Genomic DNA, 24917 nt, shown 5'->3' with positions numbered 1-24917 from the left:
TCCAAGAGTTCAAATTTTATATGATAAACTAATAGAGTTTTTGTAATAAAGAAATTCCATTTTGTATGCATATTGAAAAGTTTTGTCTGGAGCCCTAAGAACTCTAAGCTCTTAACCTTTATGTAGTAATAACCTAAAGAAAGTGCCTATAGCTAAATATAAATTTAAAAAGTGAGTTTCTTAGGTATTCTTTTTCATGTTAGAGTCAGTGGAGGTCACTGTGTTTTAGTTAAGAATATAAGCACTTACTTAAAATACCAATATTTAGTATTTATAATTGTAATGTCAAGAGTTATTTGCTTAATGTTCTTCACTGTGTGCCATCACCTACCTTAGCTATGCCATGGATAAATGTGTGTAGGAACGTGTGTGTGTGTGTGTGTGTGTGTATTAATGTTTATTCATATTCTTCAGAGAATATTAGATCAGGCGTTATATCAAGACAAAATTGGAAGTGTAAAACTGAATAGGTTTATGCCTATTGTAATTTATTTCCACTGTCACTCTCAAATAATGTTTCTTTTTACCTAGATAAGTTATAGGTGATATGGTTATGATGCACTCAGGTAAAAGTTAAGGAACTTCCCTTGTAGTCCAGTGGTTAAGACTCTGCACTTCCTCTGTGGGGAATGTGGGTTCTATCCTTGGTTGGGAAAGTTCTACACACCCGTGAGGTGTGGTCAAAGAAAAAAGGAAAAAAAATTTTTTTTAAGTTAAAATTCCTTAATACATGTAACTAATAAGTATTAGCTTGAGCCATGGTTTGTGGAACTTGTTAGCTGTAAAAGGAAGCAGTAGAATAAGAATACCATATAAAATGATTGCTTTTGTAGTCGTTTATACACACTATGGTAGTCCCCAAATTTAGAGAGTTCATTATTACAGAACTTTTTTTTTTTTAATTGAGATACTCAGCACGTACAAAGCCAACAATTGTAGCCTATTTTTTTTTTACATTTCAGACCTAAAGTGATCATTACAATGAAATGTGTATATCGATTTATTTTATTTAGAATTGTTCTGCTGGAAACATCATCCTCCACAAACATTTGTGGTTATGTTTTATTTTAAGTTTGCCCCTAACTTTGAGGTAATTTAATCCCTTTTCTTTTCAGTTTCTTTTTCTGTAAATGGTAACAGGTTGCTCTAAAGCTATACCTTATAAAATTCCATAATTCTATAAATATGGTTTCCTATAAACTTTTCATGGAGAAGGCAATGGCACCCCACTCCAGTACTCTTGCCTGGAAAATCCCATGGACGGAGGAGCCTGGTAGGCTGTAGTCCATGGGGTCGCTAGGAATTGGACACGACTGAGTGACTTCACTTTCACTTTTCACTCTCATGCATTGGAGAAGGAAATGGCAACCCACTGCAGTGTTCTTGCCTGGAGAGTCCCAGGGATGGGGAAGCCTGGTGGGCTGCCGTCTCTGGGGTCGCACAGAGTCGGACACGACTGAAGTGACTTAGCTTAGCAAACTTTTCATATAAAATCAAGTGTATCTATGTGCATGTGTTCATCTGTTTTGTATTAATATAGGGGGAAAAAACCCATAAGAACAAGTTTTAAGGATAAAATTTATTTTTCCATTGTATTTCCTAAAGAAAATTAGTACACTTAAAGAACACATATACTGTAAGTGAAAAGGAAAGTGAAGTCACTCAGTCGTGCCTGACTCTTTGCAACCCCATGGACTGTAGCCTACCAGGCTCCTCCATCCATGGGATTTTCCAGGCAAGGTTACTGGAGTGGGGTGCCATTGCCTTTTCCAGGGGATCTTCCTGACCCAAGGATCAAACCCGCGTCTCCCACATTGCAGGCAGACGTTTTACCATCTGAGCCACCAGGGAAGCATGTATTATAAGTATATAAACATATGCTGTAAGTCCTAATAAATCCCAGTGCTTGTTCTTTTGGATTTAGAATGAATGGGAAACAAGATACTTCAATGCAATACAGTTTTGGTTTCTTCCAGATTATGAAGTTAGAAATTGATGAGATTGCAGCACCTCGATCATTTATTTTTCTCTGGTGTGGTTCTGGGGAAGGATTGGACCTTGGAAGAGTGGTAAGATGGTGGTTTTTTTTTTAAGTGTTTTTTTAAAATTCATAAGAAACAACAGTATGTTGTATAAGAAATTTGAAGATTAAGTTTACATTGTTCTTCATTTGTTAAATAGTACTCAAATATTCAGAAAGAAAAACTTTTAAAAAGAATATGTAAAAAAATTTTTCAGTTAAAAAAGAAAGAATATGTAAAAGACAGTACCCCTTAGTCAGTTAACTAGCTTTCGGGATGAAAAATCAAACTACAATTTACTACGACTTCAGGAAGAGAACAGTTTAGAGATTTGAAATTGAATTGCAGCTCCAAAGTGTGCAGCTTACTGTTGTATACTGTCCGTTCAGTTCAGTTCAGTTGCTCAGTCGTGTCGCACTTTTTGTGACCCCTTGAATTGCAGCACGCCAGGCCTCCCCTGTCCATCACCAACTCCCGGAGTTCACTCAGACTCCCATCCATCGAGTTGGTGATGCCGTCCAGCCATCTCATCCTCTGTTGTCCCCTTTTCCTCCTGCCCCCAGTCCCTCCCAGCATAGTAGCTAAAATGTATTCTGAGTAGCCTTAACTCATGAATTCCAAATGTAACCCGAATCGCATTGGATACTAACACAGCATCTAGAACATATAGTTTGAAGGGATTAATGAGAGTGAGAAAGAAGTTTATTATCTCAGTTTATTTTAGGTACCTTATATTTATCGTATTCAAAACTTTTTTTGTCTTTTTGGTTGGAGTGTTTTGAATTTCTAAATGGAAACAAAATACTAAAAGCTTTTTTTTTAATACTGGTAGCTTTGTGGCTAGTTTTGGTCTCAGATCTGCTGTCCAGCAGTGAAACTTTGGGTAAGGAGGTATTTACTCTTGTGTGTTTCATTTTCCTCACTTGTTATGGGGTAATATTTACATTTTTAGGACATATTATTAATACTTGATATACTACCAAGATCTCATTTAATCCTGGTAATTTTAGGAGGTGTCCGTTTGATAGGTGAAGAATTTAAGTAGGATTATATTGAGATAAATTTGTGCTCAAATCCTGAAGTTCTGCAATTGCTTTGTATTTTTTGTATAAATAGCAAGTTTGAGATTGTTGGATCACATCATTGCTTCCATCATTTATTAACTCCATGGTAAGACTATAACTGTATACTGGGAATCTGTTTTATTGCTGGTATCTCCCTAAGATGCTGTAAAAAATCTAAGAAAATAGAAACACGCCATATGTTTTTATAGATATATTGGTATATTTTATAGTTATATTACCCTGTTTAGATCAAATATCTAGCTTTGGGCTTTTCTCCTACCCCTCAGATTAGCTTGAAATTGATTAGGAGGCTTTATCTTATTTATTTATGCATCAGTTTATCATACTAGTGAAAGCAGATTTTGGCCCAAAATAATTACAAAAATAATACAGCATGAGAAATACTCATGATGAATTTAGGCCCTTGTGATACTTCATGAATATCCAGTGCTAAACAAATATTTGGCAACAGGAACAGATAGTCATTGTGATTTTTGAGATTTTAAGTTAAAAATCTAAGTTCCATTTTGAGGTGTATCTCAGTATATACAATGAAAAGTACATATATTTTATGCTCTACTGTGTCTTTATTTGTACTTGATCATAGTGCCAACAGTGTTGCACTCCACAATTTACTTAATTCCTCCTACTTTGCACTTAGTCAATTAGGGGTAAGGACTGTATCTTACTCATGTTTTTAATCCCAGCAGCTAGCCAACACCTACATATGGTAGGGCTCAAAATGCTTCTCTGGGTACTCACTTAGCTGATATTTGTTATATGTTCATATATAATAGATTCTAAGACACTAAGATTCAAACCTCTCTATTGTCTGGGTTACATAAAGCTGAAAGTAAAGTTTTATAAAGAAATATACAGACAATTTTAAGTCTTTGTATTTTTGAGGTTTAGTTTTAAATATATAAAAATAACATTTTGCAAGACTCATTTGAAAGGAAGTTACTGATTAGAACTTCTTAACAGTTTTTAGCTTTATCAGAGGATAAAAAATTGAGGTGGCAAGAACATTTTACCTTTTGAATTAGTTTTTAATTAAAGAGGGGCTGATTGTTCTCATATTTAAAGGTCACTCTCTGTTGATGACAGTGGAAGGTGGTATAAAGAATTGGAGTATTATATAGTCTTTTCCATGTTTTGGTATTATATGTTTTTATAATGGCTGTATATTTAAAAACAAGTATTTCTTTTTTTCTGTTTCTACAGTAACACAAAATTATTATGACATCTTGGAGTTTAGTGTCTCAAACCTCTAGGAAGTTTTTAATGCTAGTTGATTAAGTATTGTTTATTTCTTTTAGCTAAGGATTTAAAAAAAATTCTCTTATTCCTAGTGTTTACGCAAGTGGGGTTACAGAAGATGTGAAGATATTTGTTGGATTAAAACCAATAAAAACAATCCTGGGAAGACTAAGACTTTAGATCCAAAGGCCGTCTTCCAGAGAACAAAGGTATTGTCTTTACTGTTTTCTATATTTTAATTTTTTTCTCTCAAGCTTTTACAAATGACTCCATGCTGTTTAATTCATTTTGGTGGAAAGGTTCTCTCAGACTTGCACAGATGGCATTGAGCATTAAAGTAACACAGCCAAGTTCATTTAAAAAATTCTATTCACTCAGAGAAGCCTATGCTGTGCTGGAGAAGGTAATATGTATTCCCATATATCCTATACTACTGTCATTCTCAGTCAGATGTGGGCTTTTGGTACTTCTGACGCCTATAGTTTTTCCTTTCTCTGGACTCAGAAAAAAAAAAAAATGGCAGCAAGACTCATAGCTGGCCAGCTGAGATGAATATTTCTCTCCTCTTCCCTTCTTTTTTCTGGGCTTCCCTGATAGCTCAGCTGGCAAAGAATCCTCCTGCAGTGCAGGAGACCCCAGTTTGATTCCTGGGTCGGAAAGATTCCCTGGAGAAGGGGTAAGCTACCAAGTCGAGTATTCTTGGGCTTCTCTAATGGCTCAGCTGGTAAAGAATCCACCCGCAATGCCAGAGACCCTAGTTTGATCCCTGAGTTGGGAAGATCCCCTGGAGAAGGAAAAGGCTACCCACTCCAGTATACTGGCCTGGAAAATTCCATGGACAGAGCAACTTTCACGTTCCCTTCTTTTTTCTACATAAGAACCTGAAGAAGCCCTGAGAACCTCTGATTCATAGAACTGCCCTCCTAGTTACCAGGGTTTAACAGTTTGTCCTCCAGCCTTTCACTGTTCTGGGAGCTTCAGGGGGAGAGTCTTTTTGAAGTCTTTCTTGGGCTAGAAATTCTTTTTGAAGGGAATCCAAGCCATCCTTGCTATTATTGGTTCATGGAGTCAAGTGAGATTAAATTTATTTAAACTTTACGCTGTTGTCCAGATTAAATAGAGGTCAAAAAATAAACAACAAAAAAAGAAATTGTTTGACTTTCACATTTATGTATGTTGAGTATTTTCAGTTTGTATCCTTGCTTAAAGTCTTCTCTCCATTTGAAAAGGCTTACACCTTGTGTATAGATTTGCTCTTGGATCATGTGAGGCCCGATATAAAATCAGATTCTGAAATCAAGTGCCATGTTTCCATAACTTCTGGATACAAGTTACTATCAAGAGTTGCAGAGGAAAACATCCCACAGTCATTGACTCAGTTATCTAAAATGTGACGGTCCTGAGTTTAATGTCTAGCTTCCCTGCCAATCTTCGAAGGTCCAGAGATCCAGGTTTTTCCTATTGTGTTTTTGCCGGTAGAACTATATCGCAAAGATTCAGAGAAGTAGTATTGTTTTGGAATTTGAAATGTAAAATGTTGTGCAATATGACTGTTTATGAAAAGAAATTAATTGGCCTGTTTTTATTGTTACTTAGGAACACTGCCTTATGGGGATCAAAGGAACTGTTAAGCGTAGCACAGACGGGGACTTCATTCATGCTAATGTTGACATTGACTTGATTATCACAGAAGAACCTGAAATTGGCAATATAGAAAAACCTGTAGAAATTTTTCATATAATTGAACATTTTTGTCTTGGTAGAAGACGCCTTCATCTGTTTGGAAGAGATAGTACAATTCGACCAGGTAAGATCTCAGTGGGGGGAAGTGTTAATAGTTCCTTGAGATATAGATGTTAAGAAAGAGTACACGGTCCTTTGTAAAATAAAATGCTTATGACACATTTGACCCCTCTTCTTGGTGTATTTCAAGTATACTAAGCTCAGTCTTGTTTCAGTACTCTTTCAGGATTCTCTTTCCTATCATTCTGATCCTGACAAACCTTTTCTCACAACACCGCCTAAATTAGCCAGTTTCACAGTACTATCCAGACCTTCCACCACTCTTTCCCTCATAGCACTATTACCTGAATTATAGAATCATTTGGGCATGTTTATAGTCAATCTCTTTAGCACCGCAGTCTCACGGAAAACGAAGACTGTCTTATTTTCTTTTGAACCAGCATTTAGGTTATTAAGTAAATACTGTGTTGAAGAAATGCATAATGGACATTTGGTCCTGTCCAAAATGTCTGTAAGACATTTGGTCCACACCAAAAGGTTCTTGATATTTGGCCCTGTCCAAAATCATTTGGCAGGGACCAGATTTGCTCAGGTTTCAAGGATCTTTTGGCGTGAACAAAATGTCTTACTTTTTAGGTAGCACTAACCAAATGATCCTGTAGAAAATAACCATACGTTTGTGAAATAAATGACATATCTCAGCCTTAATTAGTACTTGGCTTGTCTCCTTACATATATCATGATACTGTTTTATCAAAGCTTTAACTTTTTTACTAAATCTGTATAATGTGAATTTACAATTTTGAAAAAAATGAGTAGAAAATAATTAAGCTGTTACAAACTGGAATTTTCTTTCAGAGGGGACAGCTTTTGTTTACAAAGTATTGTTGAAGTAATTATACATTCTGTTTCTTCTCGGAAAATATAAAAGTTGCTTTTAAGGACATTGCATCATTTAATCACAGTATATAAAATCAACCTGTTTGGTTTTACCATGCTAGAAATGTTGTTTAAAGCTGAAAGGAGCCAGAGTCTTACTTGTTTTAAACAGTCTACATTTTATACAAGGTAAAAGTTGAAGAAGGTACAGTGGAATAATTGGCCTTCAAAGTACATAAGAATTTAAAAGAAACTCTGATGTTCATTCTAAAAAAAGTAACCCTTAAGTTGAGGTAGGTATAATGGGATCCATTCTCCCTTCCTCCTCCCTAGACTGGTCAGCTATTCTCTGTGGGTGTGCTTTAGTGAACACATAGAAATATCTTAGTTTGTAGAAACTGGTCTTGAATTTCATAAACTTCTGTAAAATGATAAAGGGAAAAATAAAAGTGCATTCTCTTTACAAAGAAATATTTTGCGTGTGAAATGTTTTTTCTCTGTGGCTTAGGTTTAGAGAAAATGTTTTCTGCATTTAGAAGTTAAATGGTTTTTCTCCTGACAGTTTGTTATTCAGAATTGCGTTGCTTAAGTTATCATTTATCATTGCTTTTTGACTTAATATTGTGGTCAAATAATATGTATCTTAAAATACCACTAATTTGTAATTTGCTTTGACCGAATTTAGATAACTGAAAATAATGTAAATTTTTTGTTGTTGGTTGTAGTATTTGTGTATGCTGTTTCTGTCAGCCGTGTCTTTACTAATGTTTTTAACTATTCTATGAGAAAGGTATGTTTAAATCTATTAAGATCATGGGCTTTTGGTTCTGTTTAGTTGTCAGTTTTGAATTTATGTCTGTTCAAGATTGTTATTAGGTGTATTTAAAATGTAGGACTTTTGTGCCTTCCTTGTAGATTGATGGTCTTAATATTATGAATTGTCCTTCTTAATCCAGTTTCTTAACTTTAAATCCTACTTCATCTAACATTATTACAGTGATTCCAGCTTTTTTGGGGGTTGTGTTTGCTCTGTATATTATTTCCATCCTTTATTTACAGTCTTCCATATCCTTTAACATACCTCTTGTGATCAAACACAGAGGTGGTTTTCATTAAATAGGTAGGTTTAATCTTTATCTTTGAATTGGTTTTTTTTTTTTTAAATAATTGATTGCTCCCTTTCCCATGTTTGGTTTCTGTTTTCTTTTGGTTTTTGTTTCTTTGGCTAAGAGATGTAGGATCTCAGTTCACAACCAGGAATTTATCCCCTGCCCCTTGCTTTGGAAGTGTGGAATCCTGACCACTGGACCACCAGGGAAGTCCCTTAATTGAATTGTTTGGTGGTGGTGGTAGTGGTGGTTTAGTCACTAAGTCATGTCCAACTCTTGCAACTCCATGAACTGTAGCCTGCAAGGCTCTTCTGTCCATGGGATTCTCCAGGCAAGAATACTGGAGTGGGTTGCTGTTTCCTTCCCCAGGGAATCTTCCCAACACAAGGATTGAACCCTAACCTCCTGCATTGCAGGCAGATTGTTGACCAACTGAGCTATGAGTCAAGTCTATATTTAATGTAATTTCTTTTTTAAAAATGTTTTTTTTATTCATTCTTGGCTGTGCTGGGTCTTTGTTGCTGCACAGACTTTTCAGCTAGTAGGGGCTACTCTAGTTATGGTGCACAAGCTTCTCACTTGAGTGGATTTTCTTGTGAAATAGAGGCTCTAGAGCAGGAGAACTTCAGTAGTTCTGGCATGTGGCCTCAGTAGCTGCAGTTTCTAGAATACAGGCTCAGTAATTGCAAACGGGCTTAGTTGTCCCACAGCATGTATGATCTTGCAGGATCAAGGGCAAATTCGTGTCTCCTGCATTAGTGTGGGGTTTCTTTACCACTGAGCCACTAGGAAAACCTTTAATGTGGTTTCTGATATTTGTGGTTGTTCAGTTGCTCAGTCATGTCTGACTCTTTGTGACCTCATGGACTGCAGCACCCCAGGTTTCCCTGTCCTTCACTATTTCCTGGAGTTTGTGCAAACTCAAGTCCATTGAGTTGGTGATGCCATCGAACCATCTCATCCTCTGTCATCCCCTTCTCCTCCTACCTTCAGTGTTTCCCAGCATCAGGGCCTTTTCCAGTGAGTTGGCTCTTTGCATCAAGTGGCCCAAGTATTGAAGCTTCAGTTTCAGTATCAGTTCTTCCAAATTTAAGGTTGATTTCTTTTAGAATTGACTAGTTTGATCTCCTTCCTGTCCAAGGGACTCTACAGAGTCTTCTACAGCACCGCAATTCAAAAGCATGAATTCTCTGGTGCTCAGCCTTGTTTATGGTCTATCTCTCACATCTGTATATGACTACTGGAAAAATCATACCTTTGATTATACAGACCTTTGTCAGCAAAGTGATGTCTCTGCTTTTAAATATGCAGTCTAGGTTTGTCATAGCTTTTCTTCCAAGGAGCAAGTGTCTTTAAATTTCATGGCTGTAGTTATCATCCACAGTGATTTTGGAGACAGAAAATAAAGTCTGTCACTGTTTCCACTGTTTCCCCATCTATTTGCCATGAAGTGAGGGGACCGGATGCCATGATCTTCGTTTTCTGAATGTTGAGCTTTAAGCCAGCTTTTTCACTGTCCTCTTTCACTTTCATCAAGAGACTGTTTGGTTCCTCTTCGCTTTCTGCCATAAGGGTGGTGTTATCTGCATATCTGAGGTATTGATATTTCTCCAGGCAATCTTGATTGCAGCTTGTGCTTCATCCAGTCCAGCATTTCTCATGAGGTACTCTGCATATAAGTTAAATAAACAGGGTGACAATATACAGCCTTGACATAGTCATTACTCAGTTTTGATCCAGTCTGTTGTTCCATGTCCAGTTCTAATTGTTGCTTCTTAACCTGCAGACAGGTTTCTCAGGGGGCAGGTAAGGTGGTCTGGTATCCCATCTCTTAAGAATTTTCTACAGTTTGCTGTGATCCACACAGTAAAGACTGTAGTGTTGTCATTGAAGCAAAAGTAGACATTTTGCTGGAACTCTCTTGCTTTTTCTGTGATCCAGTAGATATTGGCAGTGTGATCTCTGGTTCCTCTTCCTTTCCTAAATTTATTTTGTACATCTGGGAGTTCTTGGTTCACATACTGTTGCAGCCTAGCTTGAAGGATTTTGAGTGTTACTTTGCATGTGAAGTGAGTGCAATTGTGTGGTAGTTTGAACATTCTTTGGTGTTGCCCTTTTTTGGGATTGGAATGAAAACTGACCTTTTCTAGTCCTGTGGCCGCTGCTGAGTTTTCAATCTTTGCTGGCATATTGAGTGCAGCACTTTCACAGCATCACTTTTTAGAATTTGAAATAGCTCAGCTGGAATTCTATCACCTCCACTAGCTTGGTTCATATTTATGCTTCCTAAGGCCCACTTGTCTTCGCACTCCAGGAGGTCTGGTTCTAGGTGAGCGATCACACCATTGTGGTTATCCAGGTCATTAAGACCTTTTTTGTACAGTTCTTCAGTGTATTCTTGCCACTTATATCTCTTCTGCTTCTGTAAGGTCCATACTGTTTCTGTCCTTTATTGTGCCCATCTTTGCATGAAATGTTCCTTTGGTGTCTCGGATTTTCTTGAAGAGATCTCTAGTCTTATTGTATTTTCCTCTATTTCTTTGCATTGAACACTGAGGAAGGCCTTCTTACTCCTTGTTCTTCTTTGGAACTCTGCATTCAGACGGGTATATCTTTCCTTTTCTCCTTTGCCTTTTGCTTCTTTTCTTTTCTTGGCTATTTGTAAGGCCTCCTCAAACAACCATTTTGCTTTGTTGCATTTCTTTTTCTTGGGGATGGTTTTAACCACTGCCTCCCTGTATAGTGTTAGGAACCTCCGTCCATAGTTCTATATGCTGTATCAGATCTGATCTCTTGAATGTATTTGTCACTTCCACTGTATAATCATAATGAACTTGATTTAGGTGAAACATGAATGCCCTAGTGGTTTTCCCTACTTTCTTCAATTTAAGTCTGAATTTTGCAATAAGGAGTTCATGATCTGAGCTACAGTCAGCTCCTGGTCTTGTTTTTGCTGACTGTGTAGAGCTTCTCCATCTTTGTCTGCAAAGAATATAATCAATCTGATTTCGGTGTTGACCATCTGGTGATGTCCATGTATAGAGTTGTCTCTTGTATTGTTGGAAGAGGGTGTTTGCTATGACCACCTTAATGTTTGCTTTACATTGGTACAACCTGTTCTGTGTCCCCTTTTCTCTCATTTCTTTTGGATTAAGAATTCTTATATTATTCAAGTGTTTCTTTTTTATTTTGTTAGATATTCTTTTATTGTTCCTTCACTGGTTTTCTTGGAAATTGCAGCATGTACCCTTGAATTATTAAATTTAAATTAAAGTAGCATATTGGGTTTTTTTTTAAAGGGTAGGAAGGCTATGGTTTAAACTTCATCGTTTCTTTAGTCTTTTAAAGGCAGTTTTTCTCTATATATACAGTCATGCCTGAGTTTTACACACATACTAGATATACAGCTACAGAATGAACTTTGAGTTGTTGAGACTTCTGCTGTACATATACATGAACATCTTGTTTAGAGGTTTAGTAGATGATTTTACTCTCTTATCAAAGTAAAATATTTTGGCAACAGAGCTTGTGGCAAGCAAATATTTCCTCTTCACTGGCTTAAAAGAAAGTAATATGACTAGATGCTCAGCTGGAGTTGTATGTTTTTCAGAAAGTGTAGATGTCCATAGGTATTGAATATTAAGATTATGGCTGTAGTGTTTGAGGAAATAAGGAACAGATTTTTATCTTCCATCATTAACCTTTGTACTCAAAAATAGTTTTTGAATCTGGGAACAATCTCCAGTGGGAACTGCTATTTAAAGGAAGTAGAAAACTGTAAAGAAAACAGCAAAGCTATTTGAACAATAAAAGGGAACATCAAACAGATGGTAATCTTTTTTAGTAATTGAAAAGTCAGTGTAACAACATTAAAGAAGATTTTCAAGAGGGAAAAAGATTCAACCTCACTACTTCCAAGAAGTATTATTTTTTTGCATAATACTTTCCAGTCCTCTTGTGCATACAAATTTTTACATAACTGTGTCATTCATCATTTTGTATTTTTCTCAATATTATGTCAAAATATATGTCAAAATTATTTCTACATTTAAGTAATTATAATGCTTTTAATGGCTTTATAGCATTATTTTAAGTTTTTTTTTTTTAATGTGAGTGGAAGAACCTAAGGAGTAGAGAGAGTAGATAATTATTAAGTATAGCTATAGATATAAACCTAAACAGCAACTGAAATAAAAATACAAATTTTGGTGCCAGTTTGTATTTATAATATTCTATAACTATAACATAATGGGAATTTTCTCCATTCATTTAGGTATGGCCACTCTACCCACTTTATATTATACATTATATCTCTGATACCCTTCTGTCTATATCTATACCAGTTGTACAAAGTCTTAGAGATTTAGATTTTATTTTTTGCTTGTAAACTACTATCTGATTCTTTATCTTTGCCCATTCTTGCACAGATTATTTTAGTATTAAGAAAGAATATCCACTTTGGAAAATTATGTAGTAGAAAGTTAACCATGTAAATAATAATAGGAGCAATTGAGAGAAGTCTGTTCAAGAGGCTATAATTTATTTGGGTCAAATCCTCAAATACATTTCTTCCTCAAGGAGATAGTCTAAGGTATATAACACATTCCAGAGGAATAGTCTTTATTATTGCTTTAAATGTTTAAAAATTGATATATGTATCATATTCACTGAAGCCGGGCTAATTTAAAGTTACTTGGTTCTTAGAAATTAAGGATTCAAAATTTTAATAGAACACTGTTGCAGTGAAGAATTTGTGAGTGGGAGGTAGTGTCCCTTGCAGTTTACTTTGTAAAGGTTTATGTCTTATTTATGGAGGGCAATATAGCATGAAGGAGACAATATTAACTATTTTTATTAAATCTTCGAATTTTTTCTTACCTCTTGCTTGTGTGTTGTGTTCCACAGCACCATATGTATAGTAGAAAATAAACCAAAAGCAAGTAAAAGTCTCATAGGTTCAATTGTCAGTGAGACCACATAGGTGTGCAGTGTATTCTTTCATCTCATTTTTATCAAGGTGTCTACTTGATGGGACATGAAAAGCATCATATGGTTTTATCTGTTATTTTTCTCCAGATAGTAACAGATTTTATCTGTGCACTGTTAGACGATTTAAATGATGAACACAGTTTTGTACAAAAAAAAGGCTACTACATTTTAGAATGTGACTGCAGTAAAATATTTTCCATTTTATCATGGACCTAATAGTCTAAGTCCCATCACTCCATGGGAAAGATGGAGAAACAGTGGAAACAGCGGCAGACTTTATTTTTGGGGGCTCCAAAATCACTGCAGATGATGGCTGCAGCCATGAAATTAAAAGACGTTTACTCCTTGGAAGAAAAGTTATGACCAACCCAGATAGCATATTCAAAAGCAGAGACATTACTTTGCCGATTAAGGTCCGTCTAGTCAAGGCTATGGTTTTCCAGTAGTCATGTATGGATGTGAGAGTTGGACTGTGAAGAAGGCTGAGCGCCGAAGAATTGATGCTTTTGAACTGTAGTGTTGGAGAAGACTCTTGAGAGTCCCTTGGACTGCAAGGAGATCCAACCAGTCCATTCTGAAGGAGATCAACCCTGGGATTTCTTTGGAAGGAATGATGCTAAAGCTGAAACTCCAGTACTTTGGCCACCTCATGTGAAGTGCTGACTCATTGGAAAAGACTCTGATGCTGGGAGAGATTGGGGGCGGGAGGAGAAGGGGATGACCAAGGATGAGATGGCTGGATGGCATCACTAACTCGATAGATGCAAGTCTAAGTGAACTCTGGAAGTTGGTGATGGACAGGGAGGCCTGGCGTGCTGTGATTCATGGGCTCACAAAGAGTTGGACACAACTGAGTGACTGAACTGAACTGAATAGTCTAAGATTATCTTGATAAGGCAGAAATTGTGTGAGATTAATTTTTCAGGTAAAGAACCTAATTCTTAGAGATTCCTCGACCTGCCCTAATGATCAGGAATTGCCACATGCAGGGAACCTCAAAGCACGTGGTCTCCATCAGGCATTTACAGTTAATTTGTAGTTCTTCCTGTTGCAGATACAATGTAATCAAACAGAAACCATCCTTATAAGGAAAATTATCTAGCAATGAAATTGACAAAACCTTTTTACCTGTAGAAATATAATATGTAATGGAAATTCAGAAAGATAATTCATTTCATTAAGCTACATGTTTAAAGTGGATGTTGAAGGATGGAATTTTCACCAGGTTGACAGGATAGAAAAAATTATAGGTACAAGGTGGAGATCAGTGTGCAAACAGTTAACTGTAGTGGTTCATTGTTTCAGCAGTGCGATTAGAAAGCTAGTTCAGACCTTATCATATAAGGCTTCCGATTCCATGTTACTGAATTCTGGCTTAGTGGAAAGCCCAGAAGGTTGTGCAGAGAAGGAATGTGGTTTCAGCTTTGCTTTAGGCTTTCCACTTTTAGAGGAGGAGAGGTTGGGAAAGCATTACCGTATACAAGTATGTCTGTTGTATGTGTAGGGGACAAAACTAGTAGAAAAACAAAAACTCTAAGGGTGGCAGCAGAAATGGAAAGATGGTAACAAGTAGAAGCAGCATGGTAGTAGGTTGAATTTCTAAGACCTGCCAGCTGGGTTAGCGTGGTTGGAAGAGAAGAAGCAAAAGTTAGTTCCAGGATGTTAATTAGAAAACTGGAACCATTTCTACAAGTAGGAAGGTAATACAAAATTTAATAAATTTTTACTAAGCCAGAACTCAGTGTAGTGTCTAATATTTTCTAAATCCTATTCTCACAGAAATATGGATGGAAATGACGATTATATTATAAAAGTTTTTAAAAGGAAAAAACAAAACAAATATATATATGAAATCAAAGACCATAGTTAAATGCCACATGTTCTATGTAAAATATCAATATTGGGTAAGTGATAGGGGCATCTTTGGAAATACACTGGAGATTTGAAATGGCTCCTAAAGATAAGTAAGAGAATTGGGGGGGAAGAAAAAGGTTAATGTTTTTTCCCTCCGTTTCAGGGTGGCTTACAGTTGGACCAACTCTTACAAATAGTAACTACAATGCAGAAACGTATGCATCCTACTTCAGTGCCCCGAATTCCTATTTGACTGGATGTACAGAGGAAATTGAGAGACTTCGACCAAAATCACCTCCTCCCAAATCTAAATCTGATCGGGGAGGTGGAGCTCCCAGAGGAGGCGGAAGAGGTGGCACTTCTGCTGGCCGTGGGCGAGAGAGAAATCGATCTAACTTCCGAGGAGAAAGAGGTGGCTTCAGGGGGGGCCGTGGAGGAGCACACAGAGGTGGCTTTCCACCTCGATAGTTTTTAGGTCACTGATCCTATTAATGCCCCTTCACCTTCTTTCCGATAGTTTGAATTTCACCCAGGAGATGTTTAGAACTCTGTTCCAGCTTGCACTTTGCTTTAGTTTCTCTAAGCTACAGGAATATTTTAATCAACCTCCCTTGCAGTTGTCACTGTCACGTTTTATTCAGGGTAAGTGAGTCATCCTGGCTTTCGTCCTGTGCATGTAACCTGAGTGGAACAACACAAATACCTTCGCTTTCAGAAACGGAATTTAGTCTAATTACAAAGGCTTTTGCTTTTTAGGAATAAAGTGAGCAGTGAAAAAGACCCAGTCTGAAGTATCATACGGGTGCTGACAGTAGTTGATCATGGGCATCCCACCATTGCTGTCACAGCAAATGGGAAGCTGTTTGCAGGCTTGATCGAGTGGAGTTGGGACAGATGGTAAACTTCTCTTAGGGTTTCAACATTTTCTCATTGAAACAATAAAAGAGACTTTTTTTCTTTCTTTTTGAAAAATCTTAAGTAAACTCGTGTAGTTTGATCACAGAAGAAATTAAGAGACTTGGAACAAAAGCCTCCTCCCAGGTTTAAATCTGATCAGGGAGGTGGAGCCACTGGGTGGGCAGAGAGGAGTAGAGCCCATAGACATACTTTTACAAAGAGGGGAAAAGTGCTCATTATAATCTCAGTTGTGCAGCTACCAATGACTGTTACTCATGCTTCCTAAGAAGCTGACGAGGACAAATAGCCAAGCAGCTAAGGACAATAAAACTTTGGTGTGATCTTGGATTGACTTTCAAAGCAGTTTCATATTCCTTAGCAAAATAAAAGAATAAAAGCAACAGATACACCTGGTTATCAGGTGCTTGGTTTAAACATTTTGGGGAATAAAGTACTTGGTGATGGGAAAATAACATGCATCTTTAAACTTGTTATGGAGAAAAGGTAAAACCAATTACAGAAAACCCTCAACTTAAGAAGAGAGCTTGGAAAAATGAACTGCAGTTGCCTTCTAAGGGACTGGTTTTCCAGATAAGTTGTATGAAATTTTATATGGTCATTTCTATACTGTCACTCATGTTTTGCATGAATCTGCTAAATGAAATAATACCATTATTGTTGATAAACATATTTTTTATCTTATGTATGATTTTTCTAATGAAACTTTAAACCTTTGAACTTCGAGAGTCTCTTTTCTGTGAGTGGAATTGTCATTACCAAATGAAAAAGGATTGACCTCAGATGAGACTATTCTCTTGGTCTGTGAGTAGTCCTTTATGTGTATTGGCTCATAAAATGAGGTTATGTTATATCCTTTAAAGACTCAGTTTGAAGATAGGGACTGAATTATAGGAATATGCTTGAGATCCTTAAAAGCGTGATGAATTTTACTTGCTCAACCTGTTAGACCTTTCTAGTACAGGTAGCATTTGACTAATGTTCTTCTTGATGTAGATATGATGTGGAACTGTTCGTTAGAATTTTTACTGAAATGGTGGTACATTTTCAGCTCCAGTAATTAATAGAGAGAACTCTATTTGTTAAAGGTGACCTGGGAATGAAGAAGATAGATACTCAGTTGCCCAGTGGGAGTCCTTAGACACACCAGCTAGGGAGTGATTCTGTCCTTTAAATAGGACTCTAGTCTGGTTCCTGCTCTGGGTCAGCTAGAACAGAGTTCGTGGTGGGGAATATCGTACCCAAATACTACTGAACCATATTAGACCAGGGAATTGTTGTGATGTCAGTCGCAGTGTAGAATGAGACAGCACAGTGCACGAGGCGTCGAGCTTTTTAGTGGGGAATCAAGTGTGGAGTCAGACTCCACAGGCTGCATATCCAGAGTTGGAGTGGGAATCAGGGCTGCACCAGAGTTGGAGTGGGAATCAGGGCTGCACCAGAGTTGGAGTGGGAATCAGGGCTGCACCAGAGTTGGAGTGGGAATCAGGGCTGCACCAGCTAATACTTTGGTAAGTAGAAGAGCTACCTCCTATAAGTCCTTAGCTCATAAAAACTACATACCTCTCTTATTTGTAAACCAAGTAATTGCTGTGCCACAGTTTCACTTTAAATTGATGGGATTGTAATGGTTGGATGCCTGGGACAGCACACTGTAACTGAGAATGATTCCTTTGCATGTCTCTTAAAATACTTTCTACCCATTTTAGTCGTTAACTTACAATGTTCTGATTACAGCACCTGATTTTTAAAACCTATACTTTTTTCATTCTGAACTTAAGAACGTAAGAGTTAGTCTATAGTTCTAGATTTTATTGATTTGGTATAATTTTTATCAACTTGACAAAATGATACCCCAGTTGGGATTCATTCTAAATGATAGTCTTTGATCGGAAAGTCTCTTTTTGAGTGCGCTGTTAAAAACATACGCTTTTGTGTATAAGAAAGGCTTTTCTTGGAACAGTCCTGTATAATCTTGGGGTCCATATAGGACATTAGCATTATCTTTGATGTTCAGTGATAGGGACTTAAGTATATGCTGTCAGTTTTTAAGCTATAAACCTGGGACTCCCCAGGAGGTTAGAACATTTATCTGGCAAATTGAGCCCATTGAAGACTCCCATTTCTGAAAAGTCACATTTGCTTCTGCTCTCAAGATGCCCAGTCAATTACTCATATGAACATTGTTAGGTATAATGCACAGACAAAATACTACCTCATTTAATCTAGATGTTCTTTTTCTGTAAACCCTTTTTCTAGAATTTGACAAAATATTAAAATGATCAGTTTGAGTCTGTGTTATAGTTCTTCTGTAACTAGAGGGGCTGATGAACAATGAAATCAAATAAGGTAGGTTTTTTCCAAAAATGCTTCTAAAAAATTAAATTTGAAGTCAGTGATATAAAGTGCATATAGGAATTAGGTATAGTTTTTTAAAAAAAAAAAAAGGAATTAGGTATATAATGTGAATCAGTGAAGCAAGCCATGAGTTCATTTTATAGTGGAATGATGACTGCAGCCATGAAATTAAAAGATGCTTGCTCCTTAGAAGGAAAGCTATGACCAACCTGGACAGTATGTTAAAAAGCAGAGACATTACTTTGGTTTTTCCAGTAGTCATGTATGGATGTGAGAGTTGGACTATAAAGAAAGCTGAGTGCGGAAGAATTAATGCTTTTGAACTGTGGTGTTGGAGAAAACTCTTGAGAGTCTCTTGGACTGCAAGGAGATCAACCATGCCATCCTAAAGATCAGTCCTGGGTGTTCATTGGAAGGACTGATGTTGGAGCTGAAACTCCAATACTTTGACCACCTGATGCGAAGAACTGACTCATTGGAAAAGACCCTGATGTTGGGAAAGATTGAAGGGAGGAGGAGAAGGGGACGACAGAGGATGAGATGGTTGGATGGCATCACTGACTCAATGGACATGAGTTTGGGTAAACTCTGGGAGTTGGTGATGGACAGGGAGGCCTGGCGCGCTGCAGTCCATGGCATCGCAAAGAGTCGGACCACGACTGAGCGACTGAACTGAACTGAATTCTTTTTTTAGACATTTTGAGTGACTTTGACAACGCTATTTGCATATTTAATGCAGGACTATTTACTTTCATTTACTGTCTCCCTTTTGTCCTGTCTTTGCTGTTTTCCCACATGGGTGGATTTTCTTAGCTCCTCTCTAAGAGAGCAGAACAGAGCACCTTAATAAGTAGTCATTGACTTGATCTCAAGGCCGTGGAGATCTGAGAGAGAGGTGGCAACAGAGCTCACAGGTAAGGCAGACATCATACCCAACGCCAACGGATTGTCACCACAGAGGGAGGATGGTAAGTCTGAAAAGTTCATGTGAAATCTCCCTAGATGTTGGCAGTTAAAACACTTTGTGTCCTTTGCTTACATTTTCCTTTCAAATAACTGAAAGTTTTAAAAATTAGTTTGGCTAGCTAAATTCTGCATACGTTTTAAATTCTGGCTTCTAAATACTGTTACCAAAGTCACTTAAAGAGGAAGAAAAGAATTTACTTGATTTGGACAGGAAACATTCACTTCGAGAATGTTGTTGGTACACTTTGAAACATACTAAAGAGATTGCAAACATGGACTAATGCTTTAAAGTTGGATTATAGGGGTGTGACTGCAGCCATTCATCTGTCCGGTGGAGGGAATGTGGAGGCTAGGCCAGTTTGCCACACTTCCTTATAAAACCCCACATCTCCCCCATCTTTTAGCTTAGAATTACAGCTGTTAATGTCGTAAAAGAGTACATCATTCTGTGGGGGTTTTTTTGCATGTTTTTTTAAAGTAGAGGACAAAATGTCAAACTATTTTGCTGGGATACCCAGTTCAGTAGTTTATGCTGGTTAAATTTCCAGGGTAATTGCTTGGATGTCTTAAGGAATTTGCTGTCATTTTATAGGTTTATGCTTTTCAAGATGGTAGGAACATACTTTGATATCAAGTACAAGGAGAGTTTGGATGTAATAATGTTGCCCATGATTCAGATAAGCTGCACAGGTAGAGGGATTATTTTGCCTTGTCCAAAAAGCAAAGTATTTATAGTGGTAAATAGGATCTCAAGATTCTAGCTTACTTTTCTACTGCTGTATCTTACTGAAATAAAAATCTTACAGCATATAAGTATGATTAAGAGTATTATGCTTATAAATCCAAAGCAAAATTTCAGAAACTATAAGCACGCATGTAAGCTTGCCAGCTAATTGACTCTCTTAATTTTATTTTATTGTTAAGTATTTGTTCATTTGGCTGCATCAGGTCTGAGTTGTGGCACATGGGATCTTTGATCATTTTTGTGACATGCAGAATCTTCTAGCTGCACCATGCAGGATTTTAGTTGCAACATGTGAGCGCTTAGTTGTGGTGTGTGAACTCTTAGTTGCAGTATGTGAACTCCATAGTTGTGGCATGTGGGATCTAGTTCCCTGACCAGGATTGAACTTGGGGGCCCCCTTGCTTGGGTAGTGTGGAGCCTTAGCCACTGGACCACCAGGGAAGTCCTATGACCCCCTGAATTTTAAATCCCATCACTTCCTTGAGATGATGCTGGTAACATATTGGGTCAGAATGTCATTAGAACTTCGTTGGGGAACATTCCCAATTCTGATTGCTTTAGAGTGATGTTTTTCAAGTGAAAGATACCCATTCCATCTGGTACCTGCTTTTGCCTGCTCATTTGGTTCTGAACTAATAACTGCTGCTCACGCTCTTAGCAATTGGTCTTTGTCACAGACTCTGTAATGGCAGCAATATGCTTTCTCAGCTTCTGATGTGCAGCACATAGCAAGTGCTCAGTAAATAAATAACCCTTTACTTTTTGTTTGACTAATAATTGGAAGTAATTCCCAGAGGATTTTTAAAATCGTTCACATTTCACTTCTTTTCCCTTTTGCTGTTTCTTTCTTGCTCCATAAGAGGACTGATTTTCTAAATAGTAAGGATTTTTTTCCTCTCAAGTATTAGAACATCATCTTTGAGGCTGAGGAAATGAAGTCATTTCCACTGACTTACTACTTACCAGTGGACTTACAGAATCAATTTCCTTTGGTCTGAGTTTAAAGGCATCTGACTTCCCTCAGGACATTAGTCTTTAAAATACTGTGTCAAATGCAGCCTATTAAAGTAAGGCAGATTAATTAACCACATCTCTATCACCTTGTTGCTAACAGCTTCAGTAAAAAATTAGACTCTTCCTCCTATTTATGAGAGTGGACCTGAGGGAGAGTAGGTTGCCTAAGAGTGAGGAGAGCACAGGATGACTGTGGATGGGCATAGGGAGGCCCCTGGGGATCTTGGGAAACTGCTGGGGGTCAGTTTCCCTCAGGCAGAGAGGACCTCAGGCAGAGAGGACCTCACTGGGAAGTAGCTGAATGGTGCACACAGAAAAGTTGGTCCCCGGGCTACACATTTATTTCTCCCAAACACAGTGTGGAAGCAGAGGAGTCCTGGACTTAAAAGAGACTGTAAGGCTTCGACACTAGTCATCAGTGTGGACTGAAGACAGGAAATCTTCCCTGCCAGTTCTATGAAATAGAGATTCTGACTCAGGTTGATTTTTACACTCAATCTTAGCCATAAGGCCAAGAAGCAATTATGCTAATTTTTAAAACATGGGTTTTTTTTTTGGGGGGGGGTATACTAGAGTTTACAGCTGCAAATTTATGTCAATATGCCAAATCTGATTTCCCCTAATTCATAAATGTAATAGCCTTCTTGCTGAACAGGCATGATGAGTCCCTAAAACATTGATTGGGTAACATTAAACCTCATGGGGTATTCTAAAACTGTATTTTTGAAACAATATCTTTTTAAAGAAGAGTTTTTCATGGACCTAAGGTATACCCTAGTTTGAAAAATATTGGCTTCAAAGTCTTATTCTGTAAAAGATCTTAAAATAGAAAATTCTTATCATATAAGAGCTCTGTTTATAACTGTTAATATTTTTTAATGTCATGAAAATAAAAAACATACCCTGAAAATCTTTGCACAGCTCATACTCTTGAGACTGGATCTGTAGTCACTATTATGATAGTTTCCTAAACTAGACATTAGTATTTTGCTTCCCAAATTGACTTCATTCTTTATGTAGTTTGAAACTGAATTTTCATAGATGACAGTGTTTCTGGAAATCATATTCATGAGGACATACTTTGGGAATTGGGGGAGTTTAGCCTGGACAAGGGATGTGATAGGGATACATGGTAGCCTTTGAACTTTCTGAAAACTGTCATCAAGTGGAAGAATTCACCTGTGACCTCAGACAGAGTTTGTACAAAAGGAATGAAGTCTGCTAAATTTGATTTTCTAACAGAACTATTCATAAATGGCTGCTTGGGAAGGAGTAAGCTTCTTAGCACATTGTTTCCAAGCAGAGGCCGAGAAACATCTGTTAGATATGATGACTGGGGATTTCTGTTGCTTCTTTCAACTAAGATTTTTTTCCTTTTTATCCAGATTATTCAGTGTTATGTCTTGTTTTCAGCAATTATAATTTATGTAGTTAATTCTCCCCCAAAGAATTGTCTTCTCTGGAAAATTACCAACTAAACTTTTTGGAAGATTTCCAGACCCTCAGTGTGTAATGCCTCCTAGTGGAGCTGAAGTTACCTTTGAACATGATCTAAATTTTGATCTCTACTTTTCGTGGTTTTATTAATAGAGAAACATGTTTCTATCCCGCAGCATTTTTAATAAAGACTAATATGCTACTCCTAATTATTCTCAATCTTATTAGGTTAGATTTCTAGGAAGTGAAGGGAGTACTATTTAGTAACATCCTTAAAGATGTGCCTTTTTGAGTTGAGTGAACTCTGATTTTTCTCATACTGATTCTTCAACATTCCAAATGCAAATTCTTGTTTCTGGTTTATATATTAACTAAAGTTTTGATTTCACAGTTAAAGCAGGTTAGGTTAAGTTTTGGTTAAACCTAAAGCAGCTTGGTTTAATATTTTTCTCATTGAAGAGTTTATTTTAATCTCTGAGACCATCTTTTAATTGGATACTTCTGTAGAATTTAAAGATGCTTGGTTTTAAGGACATAAATTAAGATATTCATGAGACATGTAGTTTTCTTGATTCTTAGCAAGTTTAATGTAAAAACCTAATATTAATAGCCATGAAACTGTGGTGATGGGATACCACTGTGTGCCAGGAACTGTTCCAGGCTTAATCCATGAAACAGCTGAAAAGGAAACTGAAGCACAGAAAGGTGGCTAACTTAGCTGTATCACACACCTGTGTGGAGGAGCCATAGTAGAAATCCACATGGCTGGTCCAGAGCCCGTGCTCTTAGCCATTATGCCCTCCTGCCTCTCAGGGTTTGGGGCATGGGGTAACTTTCAGAACACTATGGGACAGCACTCACACCATTTTCAGCAAGTAGTCATTTGGGATTCACTGGCGCACCTCCATTGTCTATTGGGTTCTTCTACCATTGAAGGGTCTATCTAGGTGGCACTAGTCACAAAGAACCTGCCTGCCAGTACAGGAGACCTAGATGTGTGTTCGATCCCTGGGACAGGAAGATCCCCTGGAGGCGGGCACAGCAACCCACTCCAGTATTCTTCCCTGGAGACTCCTGTAGACAGAGGAACCTTGCATGCTATGGTCCGTAGGGTCACAAAGAGTCAGACCAACCGAAGCACCTTAGCACATGCACCGGTTGATCAAAATCTAGTCTCTGTTGTACTCTGTATTATATTCCTTCCTGTGCTCTTGAGTCTGACTCTTGTAAGGGTTCTGTTTATTTCTATTTCTGTTTTTCTGTTTTCAACCTTCAGCATTCTTAGAGTTGAATGAAACAGTACTGCCACTTTTTCTTTTTCCAATATAATACTGGACTGCCAGTATTTAAATGTCAAATCCCTACCTGTCTTAAAGAACAAAATCCTTCCTTCTGTCTGTGACCCTCTCTCATCCCTTTCTTGAGCTGCCTCCATCTGTCTCCTATTCCTTAACCTTTTCTCATCTAGCATTTAAGCTTATTGACCCAGTAAAACTGCTCTTACCAGTTCTCCATGACTTTTTTTTCAACTAATTCCAATGTACCTCTTAGTCTTTATAGCTTGCCTTTGGGAAGCCTGGAACTTGCCTGTCCACCTCCATGTACCCCTTTCCCTTGGTGCTGTGACACCCTCCTGCCACATCATCCGCCTTCTCTGGCACTTCCTTCTCAGTCTCCAGGTTTCTGTTTTACTGTCTGTCAAGGATTTGTTGTGCTCTTACTATAGGATTTCCCTATGGTTTTTTGTTTTTGTTTTTGTTTTATCCACCTGTGTGGCTTTTCCCCTCTCTGTGTAGATGGCTTGCACATTTCCAGCCCAGAGTTCTTTCTTGAGCCTCAGACCCATATTTTTAGGTGCTGTAGTTGGTCTCACTTGCATAACTTACAACGTACCTTCACGTACAGATGTGAACTACCCCTTACACACAAAAGACACACACATATACACAATCTGTTTCAACTCCATGTTTCCTTTTTTAGGGAATGGTCTATCTACCCAGCTATCCAAAGCAGAAATCGTTTTCAGACACTTCCTTCTCCCTCACTAACTCCAGTTCTTCCCTGCCCTTTTCTGTCAAATACCATCATTTTAGTTCAGGCCACCCTATGTGTCCTCAAAGGGACTATTCTGAGAGCTGCCTAAATGGTTTCTCTGCTTTAGTCTGCCACCTCACAGCCCCAAGTGATCTTCCTAAAGAATGATCTTATCTGGCTTGCCAAAGTTACTTTGAATGTATGCAGTTTGCCTTTAGGCTTAAGTTCAAACTTCCCCTTGACCAGAACTCACTCAGTTTTCTCTTTTGCTGCTTTTTTCTCCTTAGTAAGTAAGTTCCAGTCAACTTTAAGCTTAAACTCCTTTAGGTTTATTGGAAGGGTAGTATATGCTGTCTGTCACTGTGGGCCTTCATGCATATTTTTTCCTTTTCTGGAATATTTTACCAGTACTCCCTATGACCTGGCTAATGTCTACCAAATTTTCCAGGTCTCAGCTTCAGTGTTTTTAAGTACTGTGAAATCTTTACTGACTAAACCCTGCCCCCAGCTAGATTACATGAGATATCCC

The 24917-nt window shown here is 37.7% G+C and overlaps 1 protein-coding gene across 1 annotated transcript in view; it reads left to right on the top strand.

Moving 5' to 3' along the window:
- Window positions 1–16554, top strand: part of METTL14 (methyltransferase 14, N6-adenosine-methyltransferase subunit) — a 39043-nt gene extending 22489 nt beyond the window's left edge. Inside the window, exons 8-11 of the mRNA XM_004009592.6 lie at window positions 1977–2069; window positions 4438–4554; window positions 5942–6152; window positions 15083–16554. Of these exons, the coding sequence (XP_004009641.1) occupies window positions 1977–2069; window positions 4438–4554; window positions 5942–6152; window positions 15083–15387 (726 nt within the window). The 3' untranslated portion in view covers window positions 15388–16554. The remainder of the gene's footprint in view (window positions 1–1976; window positions 2070–4437; window positions 4555–5941; window positions 6153–15082) is intronic.
- Window positions 16555–24917: the final 8363 nt, after the last annotated feature.

This window comes from Ovis aries, chromosome 6 (genome assembly GCF_016772045.2).
Source record: "Ovis aries strain OAR_USU_Benz2616 breed Rambouillet chromosome 6, ARS-UI_Ramb_v3.0, whole genome shotgun sequence".
Lineage (NCBI taxonomy): Eukaryota > Metazoa > Chordata > Mammalia > Artiodactyla > Bovidae > Ovis > Ovis aries.
Note: the sequence above shows the minus strand (reverse complement) of the source record. Positions and strands in the feature narration are given on the sequence as shown.